The sequence below is a fragment of the Macrobrachium rosenbergii genome, chromosome 5, assembly GCF_040412425.1.
Source record: "Macrobrachium rosenbergii isolate ZJJX-2024 chromosome 5, ASM4041242v1, whole genome shotgun sequence".
Taxonomy (NCBI): Eukaryota; Metazoa; Arthropoda; class Malacostraca; order Decapoda; family Palaemonidae; genus Macrobrachium; species Macrobrachium rosenbergii.
In genome coordinates this window covers 47,281,222-47,295,177 of record NC_089745.1, presented here as the reverse complement: position 1 = coordinate 47,295,177, position 13,956 = coordinate 47,281,222, and the positions used below count along the sequence as shown (strand labels likewise).

Sequence of the window (13,956 nt, the reverse complement as noted above, 5' to 3'; positions counted from 1 at the left end):
TACTAAATTTTGAATGTTGCATGAATCAAAATTTTATTTTCTTCTTTTTATCTTTCTAACATCCAAAGTAATTCTTTATATCATCTCATGATTTAAAATTACAGTGAAAATAGTACAGTCTATGACTCCCGAGTTAACTTGGAAATGTAAACATCAACAAAAATTATGCGCTACATATTAAAACCTTACAAAAAATTCAAGATAAGAGCAGCCATCCGGAACGTAACTTGTTCATAAAAAGGATCATGACTCTATTTACAATCTTAAACTAATCCTATTTCTACCTACATATTATACTAACTGTTACCACTAATGTATATACAGTTAAAATGGAATATTCCACATTCTCTTTAATCATCGCAACCTAATATATTTCCTTATGCTCCACTTAATTATACTTATTCACTAAAATTTAAAAATTCGTGGGTTAGTGCTTCAGTTTAGTACAGGTGACCTGTCTCCCCCACTAACCAGAGTATCAGGAACTACTCGGCAAACATTCGTCATTATGTTTATGCTTTATGTCCATGTGCGGGGAGGAGGGAGGGCTCCGTCCGTAATTACTGGGTAAGTATATATACTACTTCATTTTATTATAAAAATGTTATTTTTATATATGCAACTTACCCAGTAATTACATTAGCTGATTCAACATTGACAGGTGGTGGGGAACCATGGACAAATTCTGATCCCCACCATTAATTCATGTAATGATTTGAGATAATAGATAAGTTGCCAGCATTGGATACAATGCTTGTAGTTCCTTGTTAGTTAAGAGAGCCTGCAGTATAGAACTGCCTCTGGTTGTTGCTCAACTTAGCCTGCAGCAGCATGGCAGTAAAGCCAGGAGCGCTTCTATTTAAGTGGGACACTTAGCAGCGAAGGAGTGCTCCGATGGCTGACGAAGTATAAGATTAACCTTTGTGACAAAGGTGTACACCGATGGCCGACAAAGCATACATAATTGCCCTTGCCCTGGTCACAGTACCAATAAAAACAACCGGATATGACTGTCACTTGCACTGAAATACAGACCATGACCCATTCACTGACAGTGATGGGTCCTCCAGGTAAATTGTAACCTCCAGCTCTCACAAGTCTCGGCACCTTACTACAAGGTGAATAGATAGTAGGAGAGAATCCTATGCTTCCTTCTACGATGACATGCCACTTACTGATAATGATCGCAAGGTGCTGCAAGAATCCAACACTGTTTAAACTTTCTTCGAAAGGCGCGTAGTGAAGATCGATTACACTTCCCAAAGGACAATAGACGTCAGGGGCATACAGTGCCTGAAAGCTAAGGAGGTAGAAGCTGTTCTGGCATCCTTAGCCTCCCTAAAAAGGAGCAAAACGCTTTCCTACTTCTAAGAGTGTCTCAGAGAAGGTTAGTTATAGACTGGACATCGGGGGCACACAGTGCCTGAAAGCTACGAGGGGAGGTTGTACTGATGTATCTAGCTTCTACTAAAAGTAGGCCAATAGCTCTCCAGAAACTAAGAGTGGCATCAGACAGATGGGGCGTGCTAGAACATCAAAGGTCATGAAAAAAAAAAAAAAAAAAACTCCTATGCTTCCAATTCTGCTCAGGTCATACCGTAAAACTCCAACAGAAAACGAGCTTCCAACTCTTCTCCAGAGCCAAGGATGCAGTAGAGTTGGCGTTAGACCACCAGAAGCTGGCGCCGGGTGTACTGAGCTGGTGCCAGGCCGTGGGTGGGGCCAGCAAAGCTGGTCGTCAGCTAACTAATTGGTCGGGAGCTGTTGGAAAAATCAACTCGGGCCATGATATTGTCTGTATGTACCGTTATTGTCTTGTTGTGTACCTGCGTCGCAAAATGTTGTAGACCTAGATGTATCGCCTTCAACTCCATCACATTGATATGCATCTCTTTCTCCTCCTAAGACCACTTCCCCAAGACTTCCAGATTACCCAGGAGCGCTTCCCAACCTACATCCGAAGCATCGGAAAAGAAGACTAGGTTGGGGCTCACCGGAGTGAGCGACTTCCCTTCCGAAAGTCTTTCTGCACACCTCCACCACCGCAGATCCTCCTTTATTTCTGAGGTTATCGGAAAGACATGGCTGTCCTGATGAACCTTCCAATCCCAGCAAGCTCTTAAATAAAACTGGAGAGGTCTCATATGAAGTCTCTCTAGTCTTACGAATTGCTCCAGAGAAGCCAACGTCCCCAAGAGACTCATCCACTAGGTGGCGGAGCAAGGATGAAGAGATAAGAAGAGGTCTACCTTCCTCAGACAGTCTTCCACTCTTCTGAGTGACGGAGAAGCCCGAAAACTCAGAGAGTCTATCAGAACTCCCAAATAAAGAATCCTGTGAGTGGGAGTCATCTGTGATTTCTCAAAGTTCATTGTTAGTCCTAATTTCTGGGTCAAGAGAAGAGTTTTTTCTAAGTCCTTCATGCACTGATTCTTCGTGGGTGATCGAATCAGCCAATCGTCCAGATATAGTGAGATCCTCACTCCCGCTAAATGTAGCCAACCCGCCACAGGAGCCAACACTCGAGAGAAGACTTGCAGGGCCGTCGAGAGACCGAAACAAAGAGCTCGAATTTGAAAGATTTGGTCCTCGAAAACGAAACGTAGGCATTTCCTCGAATCCGGGTGAGCCACAATATGGAAATAAGCATCCTGCATGTCCAAGCATATCTGCATTTTTCACTAATTCTATTGCCTTTTTGTTCAGAAGAGAGGACACTTCCTTCGACAAGGCCGAATACTTCTCCTAGCCGATGGAGTAAGCTGTCAATACAACAGGAGTGTCGGTCAATGGCGGACTCTCCTTGAAGGGGATAGAGTATACCTCTTTTAAAACTTTGACTACCCACTGATCAGCTCCTCTTTTGCTCCATCTCTCCCAAAAGAGACGAAGCCTGACCCCCACAGGAGCATGAAGGACTAAATCCTCACTTGCAAGATGAAGATCTTGAGGAAACAAATGCTGTTTATCCAGAGGGGAAAACTGGAGGGCCGATTTCTGTGGGGTCGAAACACCCTTCGCTGTAAACGAGACCCACAGTTTGCGCTTCTTCAGGACGCCCATGGCATACAGGGCAGCTACTTCATGCAATCCATCTCTGAATGGCTCTATCTGCGCAAGAGAGAAAATTCTCCAGGTCTGCGGCTTCAGCACACAAGGAAGGAGATTCTTGAAGCTTCTTGGCAACTGCTCCCAAACACCAGTTGAGAAAACTCAACACCTCGAAGGCCTTAAAAATACTCTTCAACAGGTGAGCCATCTCCTGAACTGAAAAGAACGTTTTCACCGATGCGAGAGCCGATCTCTGTCCCGAGTCAATGAGCACAGAAAAGTTCCCTTGGGAGGAGGCAAACACTCCCCGAGAAGGAGCTTCTCCTGTTGCATACGACAAGTATCGCCTATGTGAGAGATGAGAGGAGGGAACACTAAAACAGGCCCTTCCTTGATTCCTCTTGTCAGAAAGCCATTCCTCTGCTTGGCGAAGAGCTTTCTTTGAAGATTTAGAAAGAACCATCTTAGGAAGACTAGTTGAATCCACAGGCTGATAGTTCATCATGTAAGACGAGCCTGGAGAAAAAGGAGAGGACGGAGTGAAAAAATCCGAGAGCTGCTGAAGAAGGCACTTAAGGAGTGCCGCATATGGCGTAGAAGACGTATCCTGCTCCTCTTCTTCCTCAACAGAAGACATCGGAGATGTCAGCTAATCTGATCCAGGGGCAGTCTGCGCTGCAGGTTTCTGCAAAAGAAGGATATTATCCAGTTTTTTGTTGCAAAGGTTCGAGTGCTGGGTCCAAAGCAGAAGGCTGCTTATCTGAGCTGCAGGGGACTTGGAAACTTGATGAGGTTCGAGCACTATCGAAAGTTTGGCAGCTTCAGGGCGCTCCAACGAAAGAGAACGTTTGACATTTTCACGGCGCCTGACTGCGTCAGGGCATTTGGCCGCATCAGGGCGCTGGGCCGCATCAGGGCGCTGGGCTGCATCAGGGTGCTGGGCTGCATCAGGGCGCTTGGCTGCAACAGGGCACCTGGCTGCTACAGGATGCCTGGCTGCTACAGGACGCTTGTCTGCTTCAAGGCGCTCAACATGACGTCCCACCGAAACAGGATGTTCCGAGGAAACAAGGCGCTTACGCGAAACCTGGAGCTGCTGGCCTGAGAGGTGTTTTGAGCTAGAACCTCACTCTTGGCACTGAGGAGAGGAGAAAAAATGCTCTGGAGTGTCCCACTTGCTGCACGAAAGTTGAGGATTGAAGGGGGGGCTCCCTCATTCTCTTGTATGGGAGATGTGGGGACTGATCTTTACCCGAGAAGCGTCTCTGAGCGGGCAAGAATCCTCCGTGAAATGACGAAGATGGCTCCTACAAGGCAACGCCTCTTCAGAACTTGACGAAAGTTGATGCACTTCCGAGACGCGTTTCCAGTGGCTGTCCCTAGTCGCAACCTGGGATGCAACAGGTTGGACTGAGGAGACGACTGCCCGTGGGCAGACCCCACTGACCTCCCTTGGGTTACTGGTATGCCTCCTCCCAGGTAGAGGGGAGTATGGCAGTGACCTGCGCCTAGGAGAATCAGCGGGACGAGCAGCCACTCCCTCCACTACACATCCAGAAAGAGGCCTTTCTAGGCTGTCTGTTGATACCCGGGACCGGCAACAGGCTCAACTGAGGGGGCGAATACCCGTGTGTAACCCCCGACCTCCCTTGGACTTTCAGCATGTCTCCTCCCAGTGTATGGGAGTATGACAGGGCCTTTGTCTAGGAGAATTGGGGGACGAGTAGACACCTCCTCCACTGCACAATACTTCACTATCACAAGGTTAACATCTGTTAACCTAAAACAAGACTGGCAATGGCACGAGAAGGAAGCGAGGGAGCCAGGCGTGGGAGAAAGTGGATAAAATGGGCAAAAGAAAAATTTAAGTATACCTTAGTTTTGCCAGACCACTGAGCTGATTAACAGCTCTCCTAGGGGTGGCCCGAAGGATTAGACTTGATTAACGTGGCTAAGAACCAACTGGTTACTTAGCAATGGGACCTACAGCTTATTGTGGAATCCGAACCACATTATAGTGAGAAATTGATTTCTATCACCAGAAATAAATTCCTCTAACTCTTCATTAGCCGGCCGGGGAGTCGAACTCGGGCCTAAAGAGTGGAAGGCCGCAACTCTACTGACTCGCCTAAGGAAGAGCTGATAAAATGGGCAGGAAGGTTAGCCAGGGTATCAGTAACTGGCGCCGAGCGCCCGAGAGCGAACGCCGAGGTGCCAGAGAGTGAGCCCCAAGCGGGTGCCTAGCGCCCAACAGCTGGCGCCGAGCGTTCTCCAGTTTGCAGCCATTGAGCCAGTAGCTCAAGCAGGTGCCGAGCATTCTGCAGTTGGCGGCTGTCAAGCCAGTAGCTCGAGCAGGCGCCAAGTGCTCTGCAGTTGGCGGCTGCCGAGCCAGTAGCTCAAGTATAATTCTCTCCCACTGTATTCCTGCCCTTACACTTTTCAGTTCTCTGCAAAGGAAAGTGTAATAATATGTTCAATTAATGTTTTAAGAACAAATTTATGAGGTACACAGAGTACCATTAGACAGATATCTCAATTCCTTTAACATACATATCTCAATACTCGTCAAACATTATTTGAGACTCGCTGGTGCATTTCATTCTCAAAAAATCGGTCCGGAGTGAATACAAGGTTACATTTATTACACTAGTCGGAAAAGGAAACTTAACCTTTACGGACCAAGATGAAGTACACAGAATACCATCATATCTACATGTCTCAATTCCTGTCACACATTTGAGATTTACAGCTTTGCCTTTCAAAAATGAAAATATTGATTGGGTAGATAACGCAATATTACAGTAATATTTTACGCTAAAGAAGAGGCAGCGAACGCAAAACTGTAAGTTTCTTTACAAAGGGAATTCAGTTTGGTAGCAAACACACTATACGCTTTTCAAAAAAGGAAAATAACTTCTAAAGACCAAGACAAAGTACACACAGTATCATCATACATACAAGTCTCATATTCTAATTAAGACTGAGACTTGCAGATAAGAAACAAAATCAATTTACTGGTTTGGCAACGAACACAATGTTTACATTCACCGGTAAAGGCGAAAACATCAGTTAAACTATGCTGTCAGTAGTTAAACAATTGATTATGAGTTTGCTACTGTTGTGAAATACAACAAATTAAACAAAACAATCAAAAACTGTCCTAAATGCCGTAAGCTTGAAGGCTCCCGAAATCGGCAATAAAACATCACCAAAATCTGGTCTCTGACTGGCAAATTTAAGAGCAAAGCTGACAAAAAACGCTCTGTGTTGACTCCAGTGTCGGCAGAAACGTGATGACGAATGTTTGCCGAGTAGTTCCTGATACTCTCGTTAGTGGGAGAGACCCGTCACCAGGGCATGTAGTACGGTGCACGTTCGATTTGTTTTTAAGTAATTCGTACCACACATTTTTACCGCACCGTAATTTACACAGTACCTAAAAATTCATACCGACCCGCATACTAGTACGATATATTTTATCGTACCGTAATTTCGCACTGTTTCCGTACCTACTTTTTTTTTACATTGCAGTTCATATAGACATAACATGGCACTTTTACTACTACTACTACTACCATTACCACCACTGCCACTTCAAGAAGATTGGTGTTATGTAATACATTAATGATATAATACAATTTTATTTTGCTAAAAACGAAAAAAATGTGCTCATGGCTTGCACACAAAAAAAAATCTCTTCTCTCTCTCTCTCTCAAAACTATTATAATTTGCTTGAATTCTTTAAATAAGGAAGAGAACATCATTCGAGTCTTACCTTATGTATGATCAAGCTTCTCTACTGAGTACTGCCTCCATAGCACAAAAGCAGAGTACAGCGGCAGTCTTGCGGGCAGCAGTCAGCAGGCCTCAGTGTCCTCACGGCGTTAGTGTCCTGACCTGAGCTGATGCAGTGTGCAGACCAAGTACTGACTGATGATTCGTGATGAATGATGATGAAGGGAGGGGTTAAAAATGCGTTGTCACATGTGTCAAGGCTGGGTCAAGGGTAGCCGGTGGTAACTGGTAAGAGCTAGCTAGGCCAGAGCTGAGGTCAAAACGGTCGCGGTAAAAGGTATTACCAGTTACCAACTCATTAAAAAGGGAAAATGGACCTTCTCACCTGAGCGATAAGCCGATAAGTAGGTGGGGTCCCTGCCCAGCCTTGCTGTGACGGCTGACGGGGCAAACCCCACTGGGATATGCTTTAATTAACACCCCAGTGAGAAGACCTCTGCTAATCCTTTATGGTCACACACCTGGTTGACTTGGGCGGTGAGTCACCGCCCAAGCCAACCAGGTGTGTGACCCTGGGCGGGAGCTTGGCTGCTTGCAACACCTATCTGAATTTGGTGGGAAATGGCAATGATTAAGTACTGAAAAAAATCGTACTTTCATACCGTCATCGAACTCGAAGGAAAATATCGTACCGTAATATCGAACCGCATTTACATCCCCAAAAAAAACCGTACCCGTATCGTAATATCGTACCGAACCGTACCGTACTACATGCCCTGCCCGTCACCTGCACTAAACTGAAGCGCTAACCTGTGAATTTTTTAATTTAAGCTGCCGGAGCAAGAGAAACTCTAGCTAATGTAATTACTAGGTAAGTTGCATGTATAAAAATAGATATACAAAGCACTGTATAAAACTCAAACACATAAAATTTCATTATGTATTAACTGCCTGATTACCAACTTTTACCGAAAGCTTCTTGTATTCTAAATATAATCATGTATGTTAAAAGGAAATAAATCTGCACTTACATGTTCATGAATGATGACAATTCATGAATACAAAATTGAGGACATAAGGCACCAGGTTCCTTTAGAAAATTGGTAAAGTCACACAGTATATTCAATCACACAGATGATGGTAAAAAAATCTACTCCTCTTAGGGGAAAGAGAAGACAACAGAAAATTTAATTTTCTGTTGTCTTCTCTTTCCCCTAAGAGAAACTATCAAATCAAGTCTTTCTTTTCCCTAGTTTTGTCAAGGGGAGTAGATTTTTTTACCTTCAATCTTCAACTACATTATTTTAGTTAATTCATAAATCATTAACTCATACAGTTTCTTTCTCCTAACTAATCATTTATATCAATTATTTCTTTTTATCATGCTAATTTCTGTCATTCCTTTTTCTTTCATCAAATTCTTTACATTTCCCAGCCTTATGTACGTCTTTATTTACCTAGTTTGTGGGACTATTATCACAGAATTTTCAATCATGGGGAGATAAGGGAGGGCTATCATCCATTTTAGGAGGTGGGAGGGAGAGACTGGAATCCCCCTCCTTTCTCTTCCCCAAAGTGTATTGGGAGGAATAATGAAGCAGAAGAGCTTTTCACAACCTTCCACTTTTCTGTAGTCATTTGTTCGAGGTATTTTTGCAGTGTTTGTATTGTATTGTCAATTATGATAAAACATTTCATTATTGTCAACAAATCACCATTTGAGTCTGTTCACAGCTATTCACTGCATTATCATTCAAAAGGAGCACTCTTGTGACTGATCCCTGACAATATACTGCTTGGTAGACTTGACAGTTTCTCTATAGTGCTGCTCCCATTCCTGCTACATTAACTGAATTTGTTTCAGTGCACAAACCTGCAATCTTGACCAAGTGTCTCTGATGTCACACCACCATTGAACTTTAAACAAATCAATCAAGACCAAAGAATGCTACCGTTACTGTTTCTTTACTGATGCTTCTTCTGGTATTATGACCATTCCTACTACAGTGACCAAATCTGCCCCATTTACAGTTCCTGTCAAAATGCCCATTCCAGCAACCAAACTCAAGAATCCAGATGATCACTCAGTCAAATACATTTGTTTCTATTCTCTGACTGCTCCAGCAATGGTGATCATTCTTGCTACAGTGACTGACCCTGCTCCAATGATTTTCGACTACAATGCACACTTTTATGGTTGTGATCAACCCATTGCAAGACTCTTTAGATAAATGTGACCTTTTTGTTCTGATGACTGCCCTAATACCAATGATATTAACTTTGGTGGTCACATGTTCCAATTAATAAGGGGCACTTCATGTTTGTGGATTTTCTTGTTGCACTTCATGTTTTTAGATTTTCTTGTTCATAGTCCCAGTCTTCAAGTCTTGCTCTCTTCGCCTGGGCTGGGCCTGGGTCTTCTTCATCAACAGCAACTTTGGTTTTAAACATGAGCTTTTATGTAGAGGCCACCTGTCTTCAAACTGTGACCAATATGTACATGACAGGGAAAGTTGATATGTCTGTCTTTCACCATGACCGTTATAGATGCATGTGCTTTAATCAGGGGATCCATACCCACAAATGAGCTGCCAACTGCACTGGCAAGGGTATTAACCAATGGTTACTTCTCCCTTATAAGAAGGCCAAAGCATTTTTGTGACAATGTCAAACTTGATGACTACTTTTATTTAGGCCACATTATACCCAGTAACAATACATCCAAGTAGAAGTGTCTTCATCAATTGATTTTGAGCAAGGGAATAGAACATGAGCACTGAACCCACCAAGACCAGTCATCCTCATCCTCTCCCAACAATGTCCCTTTGTCAACAAACAATTTTCATGGACTTGCTGATACAATGATTGTTCCTTGGATAATCTTTGAGAGCCTTTCAACAATAAGTGATTGAATAAATTATGAAATTTAGGCCATAAAGCCAACAAGTGGCTTTATGGCTATTCAGGTCTTAAGGCAGTGAAAAGATATCAAATACAGATGGATCTAAAGGGGAAACTGGGGGGGGGGGAGGAACCCCACAAATGTACTAAGAAGTAACAGTTTGTGAGGTTGGACAACAAGATGGAAGGAAGCAGGAATGAGGTAAAAGCTGAGAGTGGCTGCAGCTAAGGACTAAAGGGACACTACAAACACCTCTTAGTAATGTCTAAAGTGCATCATATGAAGTGCACTGACATCACTGTCTCCTACAGGATCAAGCTTTCTATTGGCATGAAAGGGAACTTAGAAGTAGTACAGCATCAAAAGACCAATGCTTGGCTCCCATGATCCCTACATAGATACAACAGATCCCAGCCTCCACCTGAGGACATTATACGGGTTGTAGCTGCATGCAACATTTGACAGGAAGTCAATTTGTGACACTTATGCTTCAGAAGATGCACAAGTTATGTTAAGACACTTCAGGTTGATTAAGGTTCTGCATGGATCAATCCAGTCTTAAATTAAAGAACAACAAAAACAAAGTGAAATGCTCATATGATCAGTTACCACTTTCTTTTTGTAACCTGCCCAAATTTCCCATGCTGCCACAAAAGCTAATCAAAAAAAAAGATATTAAAATAATTTAACAATTGCATTCATGATCTTTACACACCAACTTTAGCTGTAGACAAATAATCAAAATACACTATATCCAACAGACTAAAAATTAAGCTTCCCATTACAGATTAAGAAACACTGATGTATAACAAACACCATATTTTCAGAGCATCTCATCTTGAAATAATGCCTTCACCCCTCCTAAAAATAGAAATACAGACTAAACTTAATCATAACTTATTGTAAGCATCATTTAGCTTTAGTTTTAGCAAGAATGCTGGTGGATTTTGACAACTTACACAGCAAGTCTCAGTGACTAATTCTTAAAGTATCACATAAGAATATTTGTATAAGATTAATGGAAGTCAAAACACCACCCTGATGATACAACACAATGGCAACTATTAATATATTTAATCCCCCCCAAAAACAGTTATACCTACACCAAAAACATTCATATGACTAAAATAAAATATTATCAAGCTTAGCACTGGTGGCCTGCCAATGCCTCAATAAAAGAGAAAAAAAGAAATACTTTACTGTAATATGAAAAGAAATCTGCAAGAAGGAAAAAGGGGTGCAAGATATACTGTACATTAATGGAAACTATGATTACTATATTGTGTAAGAGAAGCTTGCAGTTCCCATATGGTATATGCAACTTCAACCACCTAGTTATACCTAAAAGATGATTTCACTAAATTTATCACATTTATCCTTCACCAATGACAGGCACTAACAACTTATTTTACAATCTCCATTACCATTAAAGCATTGTTACAAAAATACAAATGAGAAATGCAGAACAAAAAATATTCTGTCAGAAGGCTTACTCTGTTGTGACATGATTAAAAATAAAAGTTGTTCACTATAAATTTTAATGTCACAGAAAATGCTAGCAAGATTTGTATCATGAAACAATGTTTTATGTTTATTCATTCAAAACAGTAATGGTTAAAATTACTGTTGTAAAGACACTATAATACTATAATAACTGTACTGATTCCACAAAGAGAATGACAATGGTCAATGCAGTGAGGCTGACCAAAGCAAGTTAGTGATATTCAAGATGAAACTAGATGTCAGACAAAAAAAAAAATAATAATCTGTTCTGCATTCCACACTATAAAACCATCACCTGTTAGTGAGCAATTTTACCTAATTCCCTCTATATAGTGAGGGTGCACAGTTACAGTGGAGTTTAATAGATAGAAGGAGAAGAAGCCGCAGAACATCCCAGTTCCAAGGGTTAAGACAAAGTTGCGACTAATCGCCATAATGATCCTGAAAATAAAATGGGAATGCTATGGTTACAATCAAATACTTCATTATTATTAAGTTATATGTGTAAAAATGGGTAGCTACCTACTGCATGCATCAATGATTGATTATCAGGTATCAGCCAAGCCAGAACCCTTGTAATACCCACTACAGTAAAAGTGTACTATATTAACTTCATTAATTACATTAAAAATTGTATTATATAATTTTTCAACAAATAATATAAAGTACTATCTACACTAACTGCAGGGGAGTATAATTTTATTTCTACAATTTTCCCGCTCACCAGATACCACACACTTTATTCAAGCACAACAATAGTGTGCAGTAATTCATGAAAGCAATCTAATACCCAAAACCTAAAATATTCTAAGTGCTATAGGACTAATGAAGATTACAGACATCTATAAAATATATTACTGTATTTTAATGTTATCGTTCAAAACCGTGCTTACTACATGAAAATATGGTCTACAATATGATCACAATGGCTCTGCAACTCCAAGTTACTTCTGTTCTCACTTGATCATGCACAAATGGCCAAAAGACTTCAAGTCTTTTAGGGTACGTAAATCAACAACCAACTTACTAGGAAAAAACAATCTCTAGTTATTAACCCCGGGGAAGGAAGAGTTATGTCTCTAAACCAATATCCTTTGGGGTACTGGTGTGATAAGTTCCTAAGATTGACAAATCTTCCATGAAATTAAAGAGAAATATATGCAGATCCTGATTCGCCCCAGTAGTGGTGCCACTGAATTAAGTATACTAGGTAATCTCGATCTTAAATAAAATGGCCCACGAAATTTCATCTAATACTGTACTACACAAAACAAGCATCATCTAGGCCATGGAATTCAGACTTTCACCAAAATTTTCAGTTCCAAGATAGAGTGCATCAATTTTCATGATACAGTACTTAAAATTGACTGAAGGACCTGAATTGCAGAAATATATTTGGCAATGTGTCAAACAACTAGAACAGTCCCAATGAAGATATGTTTGTACTGTAGTATCTGTGAAATGGGACACTTCCATGTAATTTAAAAAATATGAAGTTTTCATAATAAAACTAATATTGAAATACTTACCTGAACACCTGAATTAGCCCTGGTCACCTACCAGCCTGAACTACATCCCCAGAGCTTTTACCCACTAAGTGGGTAATTAGGCTAACTGTCAGCGTTACCAACGCTTACAGGAAAATCTTGTTAAATGAGTTACCTAAAGTACCATTGGCAACGCTGCTGCAAGTCCCGTCTGAGTGAGGCCGAGATCCCCAACTGCGTTATTCACCATTCAAATTGAAGTGGGGAGGAGGGTGGGAATCATTCAGGTGTTCATGTAAGTATTACAATGTTAGTTTTATTACGAAAACTTCATATTGCAATACACTCCCTGAACACCTGAATTAGCCCAATTAACAAAATTTTAAGGAGTTGGGATCAATCTAATTCAGCCAGACCTGCCAACACGGAAAGCAGGTAACTCATTATTCGCCTACTCTGTATAAATGAATGTATCCTCACCTGGTTATCCCAATCGGCAGGTGACGATGCCTCTAGAGAGAGTACCCCCGATGTCAGTCTCATGTCTAGGTACAGTCTGAGTCGAGCTACCTCTCATGTGGTATTCAAACCTCCTCATGGACAGAGAGTAGCAAAAAAACCAACCTACCATGTGGCTAATCACAGCCTCCCATGAGTAGCGGAGAACGACAAACCTCCCATGTTGCTAATCAAAGCACTCTCGTGTATGGAGGGGTACGATGAACCTCCCATGTGGCTAATCAAAGCACTCTCATGTATGGAGGGGTAAGATGAACCCCCCATGTGGCTAATCAAAGCACTCTCATGTATGGAGGGGTACGATAAACCTCCCATGTGGCTATTGTGGCCTCTCATGTATGGAGGAGAAGTTGAGTGTGCAAGATCTTTGAGTTCTTCGCCGCCCGTTGCTGCTGATGTCTGGACAGAAGAGGTTGAAGAAACCACACCTGTCCACTAGATCTGCTTAACTTCACAGTACTAATGCCAAACTTAATACTCTCACTATGAATCCCTACCAACAGAGAATCCTAAGTTTTTTTAGTCTACATTCATTACCTAAAGTCCCCCCAACCTTGACATTACTACATAATTATAAGATCGAGTTGGTCGCCACAGAGGGACCCAGCGAGTAACTCTTCTCCGAAGAAAACTGAATGTGTCTGAGGTAGAAAGTCGTGAAAACCGACACCGACTTCCAAATGGCCGCCTCTAAGAACCTCCGCATTAAGAGAGTACCCCCTCAGCTAAATGAACGCACCCTCGATAATAGAGTAAGCC

The 13,956-nt window shown here is 41.8% G+C and overlaps 1 protein-coding gene across 5 annotated transcripts in view; it reads right to left on the bottom strand.

Moving 5' to 3' along the window:
* Window positions 1-13,956, bottom strand: part of LOC136838761 (glycoprotein-N-acetylgalactosamine 3-beta-galactosyltransferase 1-like) — a 92,872-nt gene that overhangs the window by 62,056 nt on the left and 16,860 nt on the right. For all 5 annotated transcript variants that reach the window (XM_067104243.1, XM_067104245.1, XM_067104244.1 and 2 more), the window contains one exon: window positions 11,507-11,632. In XM_067104243.1, the coding sequence (XP_066960344.1) occupies window positions 11,507-11,625 (119 nt within the window). In that variant the 5' untranslated portion in view covers window positions 11,626-11,632. The remainder of the gene's footprint in view (window positions 1-11,506; window positions 11,633-13,956) is intronic.